General features: G+C 33.1%; 1 protein-coding gene across 5 annotated transcripts in view; it reads right to left on the reverse strand.

Annotated features, from left to right (window-relative positions):
- Positions 1-911: 911 nt before the first annotated feature.
- The window catches only part of KLHL4 (kelch like family member 4), a 237,697-nt gene continuing 215,120 nt past the window's right edge, over positions 912-23,488 (reverse strand). For 4 of the 5 annotated variants that reach the window (XM_084790426.1, XM_084790427.1, XM_084790428.1 and 1 more), the window contains 6 exons: positions 14,741-14,927; positions 9,462-9,686; positions 7,660-7,822; positions 5,749-5,961; positions 2,722-2,893; positions 912-2,236 (listed from right to left, as the gene is read on the reverse strand). In XM_084790426.1, coding sequence (XP_084646552.1) covers positions 2,177-2,236; positions 2,722-2,893; positions 5,749-5,961; positions 7,660-7,822; positions 9,462-9,686; positions 14,741-14,927 — 1,020 coding nt within the window. In that variant the 3' untranslated portion in view covers positions 912-2,176. The remainder of the gene's footprint in view (positions 2,237-2,721; positions 2,894-5,748; positions 5,962-7,659; positions 7,823-9,461; positions 9,687-14,740; positions 14,928-23,488) is intronic. The other variant, XM_084790425.1, reaches the window with a different exon arrangement.

Raw genomic sequence — 23,488 nt, forward strand, 5'->3', positions numbered from 1 at the left:
GAAAACAGAGGGTAGTTAAATAAATATGATCAAAATACATCATGTACATGTAGAAAATGTGACAGTGCAACTCAGTATTATGTATAAGCAATATATGCTAAAAACATTAAAAATTCAGCAAGGTCTTATGTGTGTTTTATAGCCTCTCTGTGTCATTTTATCTCACCCCTAGACATGGAAACATCTGTAGATTTTGCTGAGAATTACAGACAAGTCTCTTCTTGGTAGCCTGCTATCCTTCCTCTGAGTGCCACCGGGCCTCCCCATCCAGGGGACATGGTCAAATATGGGGCACCAGAGTTCCTATGAAAGTCAGACTCCACTCTCCACTCAACTGTGAAGGATGTCCTGTCCATTGGGTAGATCTGGGTAGGGGTTCAAAGTTTACCACATGTATTGTCCTTGGCTGGGTCCCCCTCAGTCACAGTCAAAGGGGAATGGAGTAAGGGGAAAGTGGGAGGGAGGGAGGAATGGGAGGATACAAGGGATGGGATAGCAATTGAGATGTAATATGAATAAGTTAATAAAATATATTTTAAAAAGAAAATAATTACAGACAAAATAAAAACAACAGAGGAACCATATATTAGTAGTCAAATATTTTTGATATTGAGGCATTGCAGCATCAGAATGATCAGCATGCACTGGGCACATTCTAAAAGCATAGTCCAGTAAAAGGATAAAGATTTATACTATCTGAAATTCATTATGAAAAGTTAGTATGCAAGCTGTCACTGTGGGACAGTAAGCTGGGCTGGTTTGTGTGTCTGTTTTTACCATTTATAATGCTGTGGTGATTGGCATATTTCTTATATTATGTGTTGAATTTATTTTTAAATATAAATCTCCTTGAAATACTATAAGCAAATAAATGGAAATAAAATGTTCAACTAAAAAAAAAAGCATAATCCTTATAGCCAGAGGAAAAAAATTTTATTTAAATTTAACTTGTGAAAGTACAAACACCTTTGTGAAACTTTTGCTGTGATTTAAAAAAAATTGATAGGTAGCAGTAGTACATTTTCGAAGGATCTCTCTGGATTTTGTTTGTTGCTTTGATAGTCAACAGTACAAAGTTAATTGAAAAGAAGATATAGAAATCCTATAATGAAACATATAGTTTTATCATTAGGTAAGATGAATTAGCATAATAGTTAAAAGCTAAAATATGACTTAATAGTCTTTTATTTTTCAAAAAAGTAGTAATATATGTGTTCCTACAATTTGCTGCTGGACAAACATTATTATGAATTTTAAGAAAGCAAGTATTGATAGGGAAAAGGAAATTATAGAATTAACTATGCATATTAAACATATTAGTGTTTCCAAGTATTAACATTGTGTATCCTTTTCTCAATTATAATCTTCTTTAGAATTGTTTAAACCAATTTTTTAATTTAATAGAAGGTGTTTACAAAGAACACATTAAATGTTTGAAGAGAAAATTTCTGTACACATGAAGCCCTCACATTTAAAAGCTCAGGTCACAGTATGTATCAATATGATATTCACTGTTTCAGAATATAGATTGTATATGTGACATTATACTTTCCTGTAAATGAATCTAGCAAGACACCACACCATTAAATAAAACATCTACATGTGTATTTTGGCAGATAGTTAACTGAAAATAATAGGCTTGTGAAAAGTTTGACATAGTGTGATTAGTATAGTAAATTACATCAACGACTCTGTTTCAACTTTGACACAGAAAACCTTTTCTTCTTGGCAATGTGAGGTATTATTAGCTATGTGAGCTTTTATTTGAAAACTAGACATTATGCTTTAACACTTCTGTTGTTTTTTGAATTAAGTTATTCCAGACAGTTGAGTACCTTTATTAAAGCTTGTTTTTACTTCCCATATTCGTACATGAAAATTGTTAATGCAATCATCACCTCCATATATTGCCCACTACCAAATGTTCATTCAATATTTTTAAATTTTAAATAGCCCATTGGATTTCTCATTAGTCTATAATCTGAGACAGAATACACACTTAACATAAACAAGTAGTCCACTTTTAAGCTTTGTTTTCAGCCTTGTGATTGTTAACACTTTCAATTATAGATAAGAATGATACCACAGAATTTAGTTTGCTTATTAATTTCATAAAAGAGCAGTTTTTCTTCATTCTTGAAATAATTCCATTTCCTTGCATTAGCTAATGATAGTTTCAGTGTAGCTTCACAACTACAACACAGGCGCCAGCTCTTCCGATGTTCACAGGGACTTCCTAAGACAAAAAGAAGAAATGAAACAATGTCTTTAGCATAACTCAGAAGGTTGGCCTTCAAAGAGTCTTAACCTACTTTGAACTTTCACATTTTCTAAAAATAAGAAAACTGCAGCCCAGGTCATTGTAGACTGTTGAATGCTAATAGATCGTAGCTGGAAGAGTAGTTGATTTTGGATAAGTTTTACATTTGTGAAAAGTTTCTCAGTTAAAAGGGCACCACTAATGATATTGCTCATCAATTTTTGAGGATTAATAAAATAATGGATTCCAAGAGCTTGAGATATATAGTAATACTGCCATTCTCTGTTAGTGTTCTTTTATGCTTTGAGAGATTAAAGAATGAAAAAGTGATATATAAAAATAGAGTCTAGGTTTCTTAAATACTGTGTAAAGAAATATGAAATTAAATCCAAAATTAAACTTAAAATCTTTCTTTAAATTCTGAAAAATACTCATTTAAAGATTTTTAAAAATAACAGTACCTCTTTCCATTCATCTTTCTGCGCATCATAGGATTCAACAGTATTCAAATAACTATGGCCATCATATCCACCAACCACATAGAGTTTGTCTCCAAGAGGGCACACGGCAACAGCATCTCGAGGAACACTCAAAGGTGCCACAGTTGACCACGAATCACGTTTGGGATCATATCTTAAGAGATGTAGGAAGACAATTGAGAAATAAAATCCAGTAATGTAATAATGAAAATTAATAGGTTTTAATAAAACGTGTTATGGTGTAAAGGGCAGAGTTAGAAACATTGCAGCTATTAAGTATAGGATTGCTATTCATGAAAAAAGAATTTTCATTAAGGAACATGTATATGACATAACAGGCTTTAGTCACAAGAGGGCGCACAAAGCATTGGAAAATTTTCAGCAACTTTGAAGTGTATGTTAAAAACATATTATTGTACAAAATTGTTTTAGCTACTCTGGGATTTTTGTTTTTCCGTATGGAGTTGAGGATTGAGGGAACGCCTAGTAGCACTCAGAGGAAGGATAGCAGGCCACCAAGAAGAGACTTGATACCCTATGAGCATATACAGGGGGAGAAGGTCCCCCTCAGTCACAGTCATAGGGGAGGGGAGTAAGGGGAAAATGGGAGGGAGGGAGGAATGGGAGGATACAAGGGATGGGATAACAATTGAGATGTAATATGAATAAATTAATAAAATATATATATATTTAAAAAATAAATAAAAAAGTGTATAAAGTTAAGTAAATTATACATGAAATAATCTCTAATCGTGTTGAACTATTTGTAAAAGCACATAGAAAGTATTTTTATATATCACCTTATACTAATTTCCTTATATTAATATTACATCCTTTAAATTTTAAATTTTTCAATAGATATCTAAGATATCTCTTTTTAACTTGTATGTGAATTTAATATCAATTCAATAACATTTTAATACTCTTGGAAAACTATAAATTATCAAGACAAACTCTATGTATTTATATATTATTGAATGTCTTTATTGTATATCCTTAGATTGTTATAGTATGTTCAGACCTAGAATTAAATCTCTATAGTTGATGTTTTAAGTGCTGCAGCTTCCAAGCAATGTTGTAAGTTGAAGCTATAGTCAGTTAAATCAATGTACTTATTTGTACAGAGTGAGCCAGAAGTTGCAGAGGGGTGTCCATGCATATTAACATCAACTCTCAAGTCTTTTCTACTCATATATAATTAAGTCCATATTATCAGGTTATTACTTAATTCAGAAAATGTTGAACTGATAGGATTTTGGCTTATTTCTTCATTATTGGCATTCTTGTGGATTGAATCTGGGTTCTTAACATGGTTGACAAATGTGCTAACTCTATCACTTTCTATATCCACAGCCCATGAAATATTGAATTTTTGGAAGAGAGTGAAATTGTTATGTTTACAATCAGTAAAGACGTGAAGTGGTAGTTATCAAGCCACACATTATTTCATCATATTCAATTTAAAATAGCAATGCTTCTTTCCCTGAATCTCCTTTTTTTTTCAGTCAGTCTATACACACACACATAAATTCATATTCATTCTAATGGAAATGTCTAATGATCTTGAAAACACAAGAAAATTAATTATGATATTGTGAACAAATTATTTGACTTCTTGGACTGCATTTAAGTTAATATTATAGAAAAAATAATGTGTACTGTTTGGGAACCTTTTAAGTAAATGCTTGTATGTTAAATAATGGCTAAGAGAATTCCAGGATATTGGATATCCATTATTTCAACAAATAGTAATGTCAGAAAAATAAAGCAATTTACTGGTTAGTTTTTGACAATTAGATACAAACTGGAATCACTGGTAAAGTGAAAGTCTCAATAGAGGAATTGCCTTCATTAGATTTTTGCGTGTAGGCAGCTTTGTGGGTATTTCCTAGGCTAATGCTTAATGGGAGGTAGTGCAACCCACTGTGCCATCGCAGTGCCATCACAGGGCTGGTGGGTCTAGGTTTCATAAGAAAGCAAGCTTAGTAAGACTTGGGGAACACACAAGGAAGCAGTGTTCTTCCATAGTCTCTGCTTCAGTTCCAGGCCCCATTTCTTTCTTGAATTCCTGACTTGGATTCCTTGATCATGCATTATAAAGGTATAAACTTAAACAAATGTTTTCCTCTCTTAACTTAGTTTTGGTCAGTGTTTTCTCGTAACAGCAGAGAAGTAAACCAAAAAAGTAGAAACCTTTCTTTTTCTTTACTTTAGTGACTTTAAAAGTATGTGACTCATGTGTGTGTGTGTGTGTGTGTGTGTGTGTGTGTGTGTGTGTATGCATGTGCACACATGCTAGCAAGAAAATTCCAAAAGAAACTTATGTCTACAAAATACAAATTCTAAATACTCCATGAATTTCATTAAAGGCATAATCCCTATATCATCTGAGTCTTCTGATATCCAACGGAAAGTTTGTGACTTGGTGACAATACAGTTTTTGGAACTGTTTTTATACCTACACATGCTGTCTACTTTGAGAAGCAATGCAGACAAATGATCCTTATTTTAAGCAACACATCATGCTCTATTTATCTGAATGAATGTTTTCCACTCAAATTAACTCATCTTTGAGCAAGGAAATATTTATTTCAGTAAGTAAGGTCATTGTTCAAAAAATTAATTTTATTTGAAAATTCTGCCTATATTCCTTGGTAACACTTTTAAAAATCACTTTGAGAGTTGAGCTGAGTTCAGAACCAGTAAACTTAATTTGATTTTATTCTGATGAGTTGATTGATATCTTTTCATAAAATGCACTTAAGGTGTAAGGGCATTTATTTCTTTTGTGACAATACTTTATAACACAACTAACAGAAATATATTTCATAAAGTTTTATACTAAATTTTGTAGACATTTACAAAATACCTTGGGTCTAAGCATAAGGGTAGATAGAATGTTAAAAAGAGAAAATATACTGAAGAGATTAACATATAAGTATATTGCATTCTGATAGCTGCAAATTTTTCTCACTAAATTTTCCAAATAAGAACATACATAAAAATTACCTTTCCACACAGTCAGAGAGCCTGGAGCAATGGTTCGGAGCTGGGGCATCATGACCCCCTACAACATACAAGTATCCATTGTGTGTTGCTACCCCTACACCTCCACGTCTTTTGGACATCGGGGCACACAGACTCCACTTGTTAGTGTGTGGATCAAAGTACTCCATTGACTTGAGGCAGGAACTTCCATCACGCCCACCAATGGCATACAGCCTAGAAAAAATATAGACGTATATTCATTCATATATAGGTGCTCATATTCACACAAAATTCATTCACAGAAATGAGAATGAAGGCGTTTTTCTCATACTTCATAATGAATATTCTGTTTCATCACTATTTACAACAAAAAGTTTGTGGTTTGTGAATGGGTACTTATCTGTGGGACTTATTTCTGCCTCGCAAATTCCAGACATCCTCCTTTCATTTTTGTCACAGTAAATTTAATATAATACTAAAAGATTCAGAAAACAAGTATGTGCAGAAAGCCAGAATGTATCAAATGGTTTTACACATGTTCCCAACAATGATTTTCAACAATTACAGGAGGTCCAACTGCTTCACTTCACACTTTATGTCAGGCATAAATTGTTTAGTATGAAATATATCTCCTAAAATATATTGATGTAAAACATTTAAGAAGACAGAATAGAACTGAGAAGGTGGGTTACCATTAGGAAGAAAGTGTAGCTACTACACTTTCCTAGTTATTTAAAAATGTCAATTTTTTTGACATATAATACTTTAATTTACATTTCATTCTCTAATAATACAGATGATGAGCATTTATTAAGCCACATGCTTGCAACTTTCTTTCACATTGAATATTGAATAGCAGAAACTCAGTAAAAACAGAAACATAAGTTCAAATTGATTTGAACAAGGTGTGATGTGTTGAGGGGATTATGGAACTGAATCGCTTAATATCCTCAGGTTAGATCAATCAGTTTAGGGCTATGAGAAATCCCAAAATATTATGGATAATGGGCTGTAAATATTTTCTATTTCTTCTTGTGTTGAGTTCTAAAATATATCTGTGCTTATCCTTTGCTGAGCTCCCTTATTTGCTCATTTTATGCATAGCCCAAGTACAAATTCCAGAGTCACATAGCTCTTTTAGACACTGGCTACCCTATTGTATGAAATTACTATCATGTAAGCTGTCCCTGAAAACAGATATAAGTAACATTATAGAGACTAAGCATGGTATATTTAGTAATATATGTATAAACACATATGAATGTGAAAACAATTAATGAAAAAGAGGCCCTAAATTTGAATGAGAGAAATGAACAGGACAGTTTGGAGAGAAGAAAAAAAATGATGTAATTATATTATAATCTCAACAATAAGGAAAAAAGTAAAAATAACATAATTATGTGGTACTAATTCAATAAGTGGAAGCATCATTAAGTTTAGTTTATTAGCTCCATCTCATAGAAAGAGGAAAAAGTAAAATTTTCAGTAAAAAGCCAGATGGAATTTACGACTTATAAACCTTCAATTCTCTGAGGAATGATAGTTGAACAAAAAGTTATCTTATTTCTAAACACTGTCAAACAGATGATTTTATAAATTTAGAATAAGTAGCAATGCAAAATGTGCCATTTATTTGTGGTAAATTAGAAATGATTATTCACAACAGTGTTCCTCAAATATATGTATATACACTTTTCCTGATGATCTCATTAAAATGCAGATTATAACTCTTTTCATGTAGGGATAAGATGCAAAAATTAGCAAAAAGAATTTTGATATTTCTGGTCCTGGGACCAAAATTTGAATAGAAAGTCTACAAAATATTTAATGAAGCAATTATTTTAGACAACCATTTTCTATTACAATAGAATGTAAGGGAAGTTTCCCCAAAAACTTTTATAATTTCTAATAAGGATGTTCACTTAGGCTTACTTGTTGTTTAATGCAACAACTCCAACTGTGCTTCTAGGAGTTGACATGCTGGCTACGTAATTCCACTGCCGTCCCTCAGGATCCCATCTTTCTACAGTATTTAGATAACTCCATCCATCGTGACCTCCAACGGCATACATTGGTCCTTCAAGGGTGGCTACGCCTAAAGGATAACATAGTATGAGGGAATCACCTAGATATGCCTTATGTAATACTTGTATTTTCACTTTACACTCAACCAACTGCTTATTTTTTTTCTATTTTGTATCTGAAATAGTTTTCTGTTCATGTGAATATTTTACTGATTCCTGTATGAGACTAAATGTGGTTTAATTGCCAAAAACTTCCACTAATCACTATATATCATGGAAATCTATCATTCTTATATCACTAAAATCAAGAGAACTAGTAGAGTATAATACCAGTAAATCAATTAAAATGGAAAATAACATTTTTCTAGCATAATTTCAACACTTTATTAATGCAAACACAGACATGCTAGGATACTTAACATAAGATAAACCACTATTTTCATCCTTAATGTGGAATTCTTTTCAATTTAAATTTGAATACAAAATTAAAATTATTTCCTTGAGATAATTCAATAATCATCCATTTTTTAGGATAATCTGTAAGTTTCTGCCTCTCAGGACTCTAACTGGCCTTTTTTTTCCACTTTAATCTTAATCAGAATCTCATTGTGTTTTGTACACCCATCTCATGTACATGGTTACTTACACCTGTTAGACTGTATTTTTAAAAGTTTGCTTTTACTTTTTTACAGGACATGCACATTTATAAGAATTACATTGCTATGACAGATAATAACTATTTTAAATATTATTTAACAGAAAAATTTATCAAAGCAAATGAGGAGAAAATTCCAGTCCTGGAACTGATACTTAGTAGCTCAAAAGAAGTCTATTGAGCTAATTAGAGAAATAACTCAGTAGTTAAAAGTGGATACTGATCTTGCCAAGGGTTCAGTTCTAGCACTTATGTCTGGCAACTCACAATTGCCTGTAAATCCAGCTCCAAGAGATATTGAAACTTCTTTTGATTTCCAAGGCACCATTCATGTGTTAATAAGCCCACAGTTAGACATGTTAAGCTACACACAATTTTAAAAATCAACCTTAAAAGTCTATTGTGTAAAAAAACAATGAAATACTCTATTTTTCAAATATCATAATATTAAAAACACATGGAACATAAGATAAGGAAAAATGTATTTTGACAAATATTCAGAAGAATTAATTTTCCCTACTACTCTACATGACCTTACTCATTCTTAAACTGTTTAGAAAATTCTGCCTTGAATGTACTTTAGAGTTCTGATCAACAGAAGTCCTAATCATTAATATATTTATGCTAGACCTACACCCTAAATTTTTCAATGAATGCAAATTTGCTTGTTGTGCCATGAGTAATTTTCTAACTACAACTTACAATGCTTTGCCATTGTAAAGAATGCTATACTCTCAACTGACCTTGAAGAGAGTGTTGCATTTTATATTCTACATAAAATTTATATTGCTTTTTATATTCTTAAAATATTTTTTTCTGAAAATTATCTTCTCTGAGTTGGAAACCTTTCAAAAGTGGGTAGAATGGATATGGAATTAAAATATAACTTTATGTTAAAATTAAAAATTTCCTTGAGCTTTTCAGGTTTGCTTAACCTTCCAGGAACTTTGAAGCCACTGTGAGTCTTTAAATAATTCCTCATAAACTGCATCTAGATTAATTTTAAAAGCTTTCCTGTACATTTCTGAGAAATTATATACCTTCAAATATCTTACCTAACCCATGCCTATGTGTTGACATAGGAGGCATCACAACCCAGGCTTTGGTAACTGGATTAAAACATTCCACAGTATTCAAAGTTTTTAAGCCATCTCTTCCTCCCACAACATATAGTTTATTGTCAACAACCGCAACACCAAACTGAAGTCTACGTCCGCTCATAGTGCCAATTTGGATCCAACTGTTGGTTCTGAGGTCATACTTCTCAATTGTAGTGGTACCTGTTAAAGATGCAATTAGTAATGATAAAACCATGTTAAAATTCTGACTTAGCTTATTTCATAGTATGTGTTATAATTTACAACATAGCATGAGGAAAAAACTCAAATTAACAAGCTTAGATAACAGTACTAACTAAAATAAAAGGCAAGCAGTGATAACTCTACCACTTCTGGGTTAAACTGGAAGATTGAGAAGAAAAGAATTTAACATATGGGGCTCATGTCATCAAAATATGAGGTACATGCTAGTATTAAATATAATATGAAATAAGATAAAATAAAATATTACTAGTGGTACCAACACAGGTGTCAAACATATATAATAATAAAAAAGTCCATATCTTAAATTATTTGCATATGTGTGTGCGTCTGTGTACTGATTTAAAATGAATTAAGCTTTATATAGGTGACTACATAATTAGAAATTAAAATTCCTTTCAAGTAAGTTCTTGGCATTGGTTCTCAAAATGTTATATAAAGAATTGTGGCCAATGGTATAGAATTCTGAGGAACTATCTCACTGATAAAAGTTTTTCTTTAAACTTCTGAAATGTCAATTTAGTGAAATAGTATAATCTCACCAGTGCAATAGTACATTCTTTTTATTACTATAATCAAATTTTCACTTATGTAGACAATACATTTTGTCATTCACCAAAGTCACTGCTTAGTATGTTCAGTTAAGCTTGCTTTTTCACTATGGTAAGGCTTCTAATGAAAAAATAAAAGTGAAAGTTGGTCAAATTAGTATTCACTTCTTCAGTTTACTGAAGCCAGTGAATTGAGGTTTCAGGGAATCTTACTTGTATAAAATCAACCACAGGAATAAACAAAATACTTTCCATGCTCTCTTTGTGGGAAAATTAATTCATTGTGATGGTGAAGATAAAGTTAATATCTGTAATATTTTCATTGACTGTAAAGCTACACTGTAGGGTCATATAAAGGCAAAACTTCAACCAAGCATATATTGGTTCTAGTTAATTTACTTTGGCTCAGGTCATCTTTTCTTCACTAAGCATATTTAGATGATAGATTTAAAACTGAAATAGATACAAATTAATATATGATTGCACATTCAGTTTTTTGTGAATGTTTTATGGTCCTGTTTAATTATTCCAATTTTCATAAAAATTTCTTATCTTCTGGTCTATTTTATTCTGTTTTAATCATTGAATAATAGCATAATAAATTTATATTATTATTCAAAATTAAGCTGTGCTAATTATTAAGAAAATATAGGGTAATGGAAAGGTGATAGGTTAAAATATTAGCCAAGGCTACATGAATTAGCTATCACAAAAAAAATTGAATTTGAAATATTTAGATATGTGCCTTGTTCCAGGGCATTAGGGTAATGATAGAAGGGTTTTTTTTAATAACTTCTTTACTATAATCATAAAGTTTTGATTTGTAATTAAGTAACTTGAATTATATTTTCTCAGTTCCTTTATTCACTTTCACTGACAATTTCTTCAAAACTTAAAATTTGGCTCTCATCTTGGTACAGCTCTCTGATGCTTCTTTTATGATACATCATAATAGGTACTAAAGTTAGCATCAGATATTTGTGTGATATCTATGTCTAATTAAGTAATTCTGTATTTATGACATGATACAGAACCAAAATCAAATATGAGAGCACTATATTCCTAGCTATTAATAAATGAATTCTAAAAAGCATCTTTAAGGTAACTGAAACAATATACTATAATGCAAGGCATATATAGTAGTGTGAAAACTGTACTGAGAGATGCTTTTTCAATATAATGTTTATTTAATTATTTATTATTATTATTTATTTTTTACCAAAAACTGATATTTTTATTATTTGTTTATTTTAATTTCAAATTTTATTTTTATTTTTTTATTAATTAAACCAAAACACTAAGAATGTACCATTTATATAATTTCTTATTGTTTCATGGTTCTTCCTGCTAAAGGTAGTTTATTGTGTTATGTGTAATAATATAAAGATATATGTATAAAATATAATGTTTATTTATATAAGCAAATGCAACCATTTACTTTTTTTTTTTGCACTTAACACTTAGATTTTGTATCTAACTCTTTACTGTTTTAATGTTGTTCTTAAGGGTTCACACTGGTTTTTAAAGAGCCCATAGGGAGAGTTTTGTGTCTATCCCTTCTAGAATAGTGGCAATAGAGACAAAGGCATATATATATATTTAGTACAAATTCACTCAATAGCATTTCAAGTTTATCTAATCTTAAAATGCACAATGTTGAAATAATGGAAGCTCTTTTAATTACTATGGTCAGACTTATGATCTGTTGTCAAAAGATAATTGAAAATATGAGCTCTTATTGTTTTCCTAATTTTAAGCGTTTTCCCATAGAGATTTTTATGGTGTCTCTGTATATCAGGAACTCAGAGAAGGCACCTAAAACTGAAAGATTTGACTGCTTACCAAACTGAACTGTAATTGTAATAGAATTCATTTACAAAAATTTCCTACTTCCCTTATCTTTAGAATAAGATATAAAGCTGCATGTACTTATAACTACTTTGTTGTTTTAAAAAAAAATCCATCTTTTAAATTTAAAATAGACAATAAATTCTTGAAAACGACAAAACAGAAGTAAATGCAAAAAAAAAAAACATGCACACATAAAATGTTTCTATACTGTACCAGAAAAATGGCTCAGTGGATAAAGGTGCTGGTAGCTAAGCCTGATGGCTCGAGTTTGATCCCAAGGAGACAACTGCTGCCTGTAAATTGTCTTCACATGCACACTGTGACACACATATGCTCACACATACAATTAATAAATGAAATAAACAAACTCCTCAACATTTAAAATTGTTTCTATATTGCAGAGTGTGCCTTTACACAAACCACATGTTAGATAGAATTTATAGCTCAAAAGTAGAACAGTATCTCAGCATGTTCATTTAATTTAAGAACCACAAAGCTGTTAAGTTTTTTTTTTTTTTTTATTCAGTGCAATGATGCCAAGCATAGTGGCTCATGTCTGTAATCCTAGCACTTTAACTGATCCAAGAGGACTGCCATGACCTTTATGTCAGTCTACACTATGGAAAGAAAAACTAAACCAAAACTGAAAAACAAAGCAACAAAAAACAATAAAATACCAAACTTTTAAACAATTATGCTATCCTATAATATTTCTTATTTTCTGAAAAACACTAGTTGTATGATGTAGTTCTACAATGTTGGAAATTTGCATCCATTTATAAGCTCATTTTCAGAAGTGTTGAATTTGAAAATTAATCGTCTAGATTTCTGTCTTTTTGTTTTGATTCGGTTTTGTTTAGTTTGGGGTTTTTTGTTGTTGTTTGCTTTTTGAGAAGTTGTTTCTCTGTGTAGCTCCGGGTTTCCTAAACCATGCTGTTTAGATCAGGCTGGTCTTGAACACAGATATCCACCCGCCTCTGCCGCTCCAGTGTTAGGATTAAATAAGTGTACCAGCATCATCACCTGCTTTCTTCTAGAAATCATATATTGAAATTTTTCTCTATAATATGGCAACATTAAAGATGTTTAGATTTGAAGAAATGATAAAATGAAACTATTACCCTCACAAATGAATTAATTCTGCTCTCACAAGACTCTGGTAGTTATCATGAGAGCAGTCTATCCCAAAGTAAAAATTCAACAACATTTTTAAGAAAAGATAATAATAGGGAGAAAAAATAAGAGAGGTGAATAACAACAAACTATATAATATGTATATATAAAAGTGTCATAACTATTCTATTCTCAATTAAGGGACAATAATAAAAATCAGTTTTGCTCCTCTATGCTTTTTTCTATTTTCACTTTCTCTTTTATCTTTCTACTTTCCACTATGTTAGACTTCCAGCTCTATTTTTATAAGTTTCTATTATTTTAAGTTTCTCAGACTGAGACTTTTATAGTAATAGAAAATTCACTAATTGAAAAAGCTTTGTAATTAATTAACATATTTTCTATGTTCTATTAAAAATTTGAACTAATATAATGGATTTTCAATTTCTAGTTCATTTTGTCAATTTATCAAATATAATTTCAGCTTTTGAATTTTCAATATAGCTCTAAACATGATTTACATTATTCAAAATCAAATTATAGTTATAAAATCCTTGATCCATGTTGTAGAGATGATTCAGCTGGCTAAAGCACCAGCTGCTCTTCCCCATGACCCAGGTTCTATTCCCAACACTAACATGGTGGCACAATACCATTTGCAACTCAGCTTCTGTGGGACCTGATGATTCTTTTAGTCTCATTGAGACTATATTCATGAGAATCAAATATGCATATGTTTCCCAGACATGCATGAAAATAAAACACCCTTTCATATAAAATAAAATAATAAAAACTAAATCTTTGCTTCATCATATGAGCAAAATGTATTGCAAGAGTGAATAATCACTTACAATAACCAAAGTCATAGACAAAATATGTTCAAGAAGGGGAAGGCTAATGGATTCAGAAATTTCTTATTTCATTTCATGGAATTATTATTTATGTGAAGTCAAGCTTTTATTGCAAATTTGAAGTGATGATCTTACTTTCAGCACTTTAGTATTTTTATAATTAGTCTTTTAGCATGTAGCAGAGAGCTGAGAGCAACATCTATAGGTCACTATTCCATTTGTGTCAAAATACACTTGGATGCACTTATCTCTTTTACTTTTCACTTACCATATAAACCTATATAGATTATATGGATATAGATGATAGATAGATAGATAGATAGATAGATAGATAGATAGATAGATAGATAAACAGATGATAATGTCCCTGAAAAGATTTGATAGGGAAAACTGAATATTCAAACATAGAATTGTGTCCATAAAATAAAATCCCTATTCAGAGTTAATTCAATCCTAATTATAGGATTAATGATCCATAAGATAAGAAGGAAAATGAGATCACAAAACAATACCCTATTTATGAAAACCAACTTCAGATACAGTTAGATAATAAAGATTCAATCGCATCCTCATAAAGTGGAGTTTGTTAGAACTATCTCTTCTTTTTTAAATGGAAATATTTCTCAATTGATTAATGTGTTGCTTTTACCTTTAGCAGCATCCATACCTCCCACAGCATAAAGTGCACCCACAGTTGATTTTCTAGGTTTGGTACGAGGGCTTTGCAACATGGATCTTCTCTCAGGCAAAAGATGATACTTCATAGCTTCCATTAGTAGCTTCTGACACTCCAGATCATCAGTAAACATCGCACAGTTTTCCAGATCTGCAAGTAACTGGAAATAAATGGTACATTGTACATATATCAGAAGTCCAACATCAGAAATATTTTTCTGTCATACAAAAGAGTAAGTATGGAAAATGACACTTATAAAAATAATTACCAAAAGTAATAAAAATGATTAGCTATAGTCACACAAAGTCGAGTATCTTAATCCATTGTTTGTGCATAATGCAATAAATTGATATGTTTGTATATCTGGGCTATCAGAGATGTCATAGAAACATGCTGTGTTAAGATATAATCCACTGCAGGGGTACTGTATTTTCATCATTACTTGAGAGCATTATTCTAAAAGTATATGCTTTTTAAAATGAGGTAATGTATAATGTGAATAACCAGTCAAGACCATCAAAGTAGATGATAAATTCTATCATTATGTGATACAATATGGGATCCTAAATAACACTGATGAAATATAAGAAAATAATGCTCCCAAAATGAACTGGAGAAAAGTCATGGACAAATTTCATAATGCTAACATGTATTCTATTCTTTCTTTCTTTCTTTCTTTTTTTTTTTTTTTTTTTTTTTTTGGAGTATTGGATATGTGCTGTCATAGTACATGAAAAGAAATAGCAACCAAGCTTGCTGGAGTGAAATTATTAATCAAATCTCATAAGATTTCTTGACATTTCCTTCTTTTTTCCTGGAAAAGTGCAATTTTGTTTTCTTTCAACTTGTAGTTTCAGGTAAATCACTATTTTGAGTTGCCTGACAAAGTTGTAGGTTTTTAAAAAAATGTGTTCAGTTTATATCCTGATTGTAGCCCCTTTCCTTGTTTACCTCCCAGTCCCACCCTCTCTCATTTATCCCCCTCCCCCTTCCCCTAGTCTTCTGAAAGTGGAAGCACTCCTCCCTTATCATCTGACCTCAGCCTGTCAAGTCTCATATAGACTCCCTGCATCCTCTTCCTGGGTGGCCTGGCAAGGCCGCCCCATCAGGGGGAAGTGAACAATTAGTGGGTACCATATTCAAAATAGGTTTGAAGACTAAGATACACAACTTTTTCTAAAAAACACTTTATAGATTTATCATCTTTGTATATTTTATTTCTATCATGCTCATCACATATTAACTAGTCTAGAAAGCTTACATGTGCATGTCATTGCCTATCACTAACAGCATGAGGAAATTTTTACATAAACATATTTTAGGCCTACAGCATTATTAGAGTTGAGAGAACAAGAGTTGTATGTTTAGATATAACATATCCCTTCATTCTAATACACAGAGCTTTAAACTAATACCTACTGAAAAATATAAAATCTACATAAAGAACTTAAATTCATGAGCTTCAGATACAGAAAGACTTCTCAAGATTTTGCATACCTAAAAATATCTGATGCATAGGTTAAGACATATATTTGTAAAGCTGATGCTAGACTGTGATTGGCTAGTCTGAGTAGGGCCTAAAATCTTAGATTCTAGGAGAGGCCATGACGGGGACTCCAAAACAAAAGCATCTGAGTTTCCCAGATGAGAGGAGAGCCCAAGAGTGGCAGGAACTAAGTGTTTCAACCTCTGGCCACACAACTACTCCTGCCATCATTAGGAAGCCTTGCAGGTTCTGGGGCATACAATTCCATCTTCTAGTCACCTGAGTTCTGGGATCCAGAGAAATGGTCTCAGCTTGTGGTCCAAACCTCTACCTGCCTCCCTGATGAGACCTGCCAGACCTTACGAACACACAAGATCTTGCTCCAAGATGATGGTTCCCATTGTTCACAGTGTCTGGCCATCTGAAGCTAAGTGACTGTGAAGTAAGAAAGCTGGTGGCAGGGTTCCTGACTCCAGGACTTCCCATGCTGTCAGGAGGGCTTCTGGGATCATAAGGAGACCTGTAGGCTAGACATCCCACCTCCAATACCTTTCCTGTGGATCCAAATGAGACACAGCCACCTATGAATAACTTTGGCCTAATCCCTGAGATCCAGCTGCCAGGCCACCATACACATCATCCTGAAGAGGGCTGCTCCAGGAACATCTAGCCTCCTGCCCAGTGTGCTTCCCCAGAGAATCCAACAGGCACCAGAAACAACCAGCCAATGTTAGAGACAACCAGGTGGCTAAAGGCCAGCCTAAAATCAATCAAAAGAAGCCAGAGCAATATGACAACAACAGAACAAAGTTATGCCACTGAAAGCTGCCCTGGATACCATAACATACAAAAAATAGAATAAAATTACCTTAAATATATGCTTTATATGCTTATGATGATGCTAAAGAGGAAATTAATAAATCCCTGAAAGAAATACAAGAAAACAAAAGCAAACATATAGAGACCTTTAAAAAGGAAATTAATGAATTACTTAAAGAAATATAGAAAAGCAGAAACAAAGAGGTGAAGGAAATGAATAAAATGGTTCAAGACCTGAAAATTTAAATAGAAAAAGTAAATAAAACACAAAATGAGGAAATCCTAGAGATTGGAGGAAAACAGAAAATACAAGAGGAAACATCACCAACAGAATATAAGAGATGAAAAAATAATGTCAGGTGTAAAAGATACAATCTAATAAATAAATACATCTGTCAAAGAAAATGTGAAATCTAAAAAGTTGTTGACTGAAAACATTTAAGAAATCAAGGACACTATGAAAAGACAAAATCTAAGAATAGTACGAATAGAAGAATGAGACGACTCCCTTCTCCAAGGCATAGAACATATTTTCAATAAAAGCATAGAAGATAACAATTTCCCAACCTAAAGAAAGAAATGCTGATAAACATAAAAGAGGTCTACAAAACACCAAATAGATTAGACCAGTAGGGAACATCTTCCTGCCATATAATAAGTAAAACACTAATGTACAGAACAAAGAAAAAATACTAAAAGCCACAAGGGAAAAGGGCCAAGTAGCATATAAAGGCAAATGTACCAGAATCACACCTGACTTGTTAACAGAGAGTCTAAAAGCTAGAAGATATTAGGCAGATGCCTTGCAAAACTAGAGAGACAACATATGTCATCACAAACTACTGTACCAAGCAAAACTTTCAATAACTATAGATGGAGAAAACAAGATATTCAATGACAAAACCAAACCAAAATAATATCTATTTTCATGCCAAGCACAATAAAAGATAACTAGAAGGAAAACTCTAACCAAAGAAAGTGAACGACACTCAAGAAAACACAGGAAATGAATAACTTGACTGCAGAAAAACCAAAAGAAGAGAAACACATAATATACTGCAAATACCAATACAAAAATAACTGGAATTAACAATCCTTAGACATTAATATCTCTCAACTTCATTGGACATAATTTCGCAATAAAAAGACACAGTTTAAGAGAGTAGACATGTAAACAAGGCCCATCATTCTGCTGCATAAGCAAAGCACACCTCAACAACAAAGACAGACATCGCCTTTGAGTAATGGGCTGATAAAAGTTTTTCCATGAAAGTAGACCCAAGAAGTTAACTGGAGTAGTCATTTAATATCTAATAAAATACTTTCAACCAAAAGTAATCAAAAGAAATGGGGAAGAACACTTCATATTCACCATAGGAAAAATCTGCCAAGATGACATCTCAATTCTGAGCATCTGTGCGCCCAATAAAAGAGCATCTACATTTGTAAAAGAAACATTGCTAAAGTTTAAATCACACATAGATCCATATATACTAATAGTGGGAGACTTCAAGACCTCATTCTCACCAAAGCACAGGTCATCGAGACAGAAACTAAACAAAGAAATAATGGTCCTTATATTGTTCTTGGTTAGTGCAATAGTTTGAGCAGACCCCCCAGGACCCTGATCCACACATCACGATGTTCTTCTTGTAGGTTTCTAGGACCATCTGGGTCCTTCTATTTCCCCATCTCCTATATTTCTCTTACCTAGAGTATCAGAAGGATATCCTCACATCTATGCCAATCTCCTGGTAAAGGAAGACTTTTGTAGGACTTGCCTTTTGCATTGAACCACTACTCTGATCTACCCAATGGACAGGAAATTCTCCACAGTTAAGTGGAGAGCGGGAACTGACTCTGACATGAACTCTGGTGTTCCATATTTGACCACCTTCCCTTGGTGGGGAGGCCTGATGGTACTCAAAGAAAGAAGCAGGCTACCAAGATGAGACTTGATAGCCTAGGATCATATAGTTGGGGAGGAGAACCTCCTCGGTCTTAGACCTAGGGGAGGGGAATAGGGTGAAATCGGGAGGGAGGGCGGAATGGGTTGATAGACGAGATGGGATAACAATTGAGTTGTAATCTGAATAAATTAATAAAATTAAAATAAAAAATAAGAAAATAAATAATGCAAAGAAGAAAGGAGTCAAAGATACAGCAACAAGTGTGAAGGCCATAGAAATAAAATAGTAATGTGAGATCTGTTTTCCATCTCTATAATTTGACTCTTAAAAATGATATATGAATGGATTTGAAGTGGTCTGTTGCCATTGACACTGGCTTTTGTTTCTTGTCATAATGCTTTTGAGATCCATTCACATTTATTTCCTGTATCAATAGTTTGCCCCCTTTTAAGCTAAGTGATAATTCATGATATGAATATACAAGTGAAATATTTACCAGCTAAAAAACAAGTGGGGTGTTCTAGCTTCTAAACTTGAAATGTACCATCAGGCCTCCTCACCAAGGGGAGGTGGTCAAATATTGAGCACCAGATTTCATGTCAGAGTTAGTCCCTGCTCTCCACATAACTGTGGAGAAAGAATAAGCAGGCTACCAAGATGAGACTTGACAGCCTATGACCATATAGTGAGGGAGGAGGTCTCTCTCGGTCTTAGATCTAGGGGAGGGGAATAGGGTGAAAGTGGGAAGGAGGGAGGAATGGGAGGATACAAGTGATAGGGTAATGAGTTGTAATCTGAAGAAATTAATGAAATTAAAATTTAAAAATTAATTTGAGATGTAAACCTGGTTTCAAAAAAAAGGAAGAATGGTTCTAACAGATATCTACTGAACATTTCACCCAAACACAAAAGAATACACCTTCTTTTCAGCACCTTATGGAACCTTCTCCAAAACTGACCATATACTTAGTCACAAAGCAAGCCTCAACTGATACAAGAAAATTGAAATAACCCTGTATTTTATCACATCAACACATTTTAAAGCTAGACTTCAACAACAACACAAACAACAAACAGTCTACACATACATGAAACTGAACAACTCTCTACTCAATGACCACTGGGTCAAAGAAGAAGTAGAGAAATAAATTAAAGACTTCATAAATTCAGTGAAAATGAAGGCACAACATACCCAAACTTATGGGACACAATGAAATCTGAGCTAAGAGCAAAGTTCACAGTACTAAGTGCTTTCATAAAAATTGGAGATAGCGTATACTACTAATTTAATAACACACATGAAAACCCTAGGGAGGAAAGAAGCAAACACACCCGGGAGGAGTAGATGGCTAGAAATAATCAAATTCAGGGCTGAAATCAATAAATCATAAGCAAAAAGAACAATACACAGAATCAACGAAACCAAGAGCTGATTCCTTAAGACAATTGAAAGATAGACAAACCCTTAGCCAAACTAACTAAAAGGCAGAGAGACAATATACAAATCAACAAAATAAGAAATGAAATTGAGGACATATCAACAGACACTGAGGAAATACAAAGAATTTTCAGGTCTAATTTCCAAAGCCTGTAAGCCACAAAATTGGAAAATCTAAAAGAGATGGACAGTTTTCTTGACATTTTCCACTGGGCACAGTTTAGTAAAGATCAGGAATACAATTTAAGCATGAAATACTTATGAAATAGAAGTCATTAACTTCTTCCAACCAAATAAAGCCCAGAGCCAGATGGTTTCAGCATAGAAATCTAACTTGCCTTCAAAGAAGAGCTAATAAAAGATACTCCTCAAACTATTCCACAAAATTAAAACAGAAGGGCCATTGCCAAACTGATTCTATGAGGCCATAGTTACCCTGACACCTATACCACACAAAGAACCAACAAAGAGAATTTCAAACCAATTGCCTTGTGAACTGTAACAGGAAAATACACAATAAAATACTCACAAACTGAATCCAATAACAAATCAAAAATGTCATCCACCATGACCAAATAAACTTCATCCCAGTCATGCAGGGGTGGTTCAATATACAAAAATCCTTCAACGAAATCTACCATATAAACAAACTGAAAGTAAAACGACCACACATTCATCTAATTTGATGCTGAAAAAACATGACAAAATCCAACAGCTATTCTGTTAAAAGCCTTAGAGAGATAAAAGATACAAGGCACATATTTAAACACAATAAAGTCAATATATAGCAAACCAGTAAGCAACATCAAACAAAATGGAGAGGAACTTAAAGCAATTCCTCTGAAATCAGGAACAAGACAAGGCTGCCCTCTCTATATCTATTCAATATAGCACTTGGAGTTTTAGCTAGAGTAATAAGACAACTGAAGGAGACCAAGGGGATAGGAAATTAAGAAGTCAAAGTATCTCTCTTCATGGATGATGTGATAGTACACATATGTGACCCCAAGAATTCTATCAGAGAACACATACAGCTGATAAATACCTTGAGCAAAGTGGCTGGATACCAATTAACTAAAAAATCGTTATCCCTCCTTTATACAAAAGACAAATGCACTGAGAAAGAAACTAGGGAAAAATCACCCTTCACAAAAGCAACAATTATAAAATATCCTGGTATAACTCTAAACAGGCAAGTGAAAGTCCTGTATGGGCCGGGCGTGGTGGCGCACACCTTTAATCCCAGCACTCGGGAGGCAGAGGCAGGCGGATTGCTGTGAGTTCGAGGCCAACCTGGTCTACAAAGTGAGTCCAGGACAGTCAAGGCTACACAGAGAAACCCTGTCTCGAAAAACCAAAAAAAAAAAAAAAAAAAAAAAAAAAAAGAAAAAAAAAGAAAGTCCTGTATGACAAGAACTTCAAGTCTTGGAAAAAAAGAAATTGAAGAAAATATCAGAAGATGAAAAAAATATATCCCATGCTCAGGGATCAGTAGGATTAACATACTAAAAATGGTCATCTTAACAGAAGTAATCTACAAATTCAATGTAATTGCCATCAAAATATCAACACAATTCTTCAGAGACCTTGAATGAATAATTCTAACTTCAAATGGAATAACAACAACAACAACAACAAAAAAAAAAAAAAACCCAGATGAGCTTAAACAATTCTGAACAATAAAGGAACTCCTGAAGGTATCTCCATCCCTAACCTCAAGCTGTACTACAGAGAAATAGTAATAAAAACTTCATGGTATTGGTATAGAAACAGACGGGATGATCAATGGATTATAACTGAACATCAAGAAATAAACCCATACACCTATGGGCACCTGATTATTTGATAAAAAAAACTAAAACGGTACAATGGAAAAAGAAAACATCTTCAACAAATGGTGCTAGACTACCTAGGTATCTACATGTAAAAAATGTAAATATGTCCATATTTATCACCTTTCACAAAACTCAAGTGGATCAAAGACCTCAACGTAAATCCAGAAACACTAGATCTATCAGAAGAGACTTGGCACCTTAGACAACTTCTTGAACAACAGTAGCTTAGGCTTTAAGATCAACAAATAATAAATGGGACCTCATGAAACTGAGACACTTCTGTAAGGCTAAGGAAACTATTAATAGAACAACAAAATAGTCCATAGAGTGGGAAAAGATCTGACATCTGACAGATGGTTAATATCCAAAATAGGTTAAAAAAAAACCTCAAGAAATTAAACACCAACCAACAAAATAAACCAGTTAAAATGTAATTCAAAGCTAAACAAAATTCAGCACAGAGGACTCTCTAATGGCTGAGAAGCACTTAAAGAAATAGTCAACATCTTTGGTCATCATGGAAATGCAAATCAAAACAACGCTGAGATTCTATCTTAAGCCTATAAGAATGACCTGAGATAAAAAACTAAAGTGAGAGTACATGTTTTCAAGGATGTGGAGAAGGGGAATTCAACCTGTACAACCACTTTGGAAATCAATCTGTTGATTTCTCAGAAAAATTGGAACCAGGACTACCTCAAGACATAACTATACCATTTCAGGGAATATACCCCAAAATTGCTCCAGTATACTGTAAGGACATTTGCTCATCTATGTTCATAACAGCTTTATGCATAATAGCCAGAATCTGGAAATAACCTAGATATACCTCAAACAAAGAATGGATAAAGACAATATGGTACATTTACACAACGGAATACTACTCAGCCATTAAAAACAAGGAAATCATGAAATTTGCAGGCAAATGGATGGAGCTGGAAGTGTTCATCCCGAGTATGGTAAAGAGCACTCAGATAGGCACATATGGTATGTGGTCATTTATAAGTAGATATTAGCTATATAATAGAGGATAAGCATAGTATAATGCACAGATGAAAAGAAGCTTAGAAACAAGTAGGACATCCATGGATGAGGATGAGTTCAAATCTGATGCAATTTGAGGTGCTGGGGATGGGTTAGTGGGGGCTACCCCTTTTCTGAAGAGAAAAGGAGGGTGTAAGGGGGGAAAGGGTAGGTTCGTGGGACTAGAACGAGAGACGGGAGGGATCTATG

This window comes from Acomys minous (assembly GCF_964271855.1).
Source record: "Acomys minous genome assembly, chromosome: 7".
Taxonomy (NCBI): Eukaryota; Metazoa; Chordata; class Mammalia; order Rodentia; family Muridae; genus Acomys; species Acomys minous.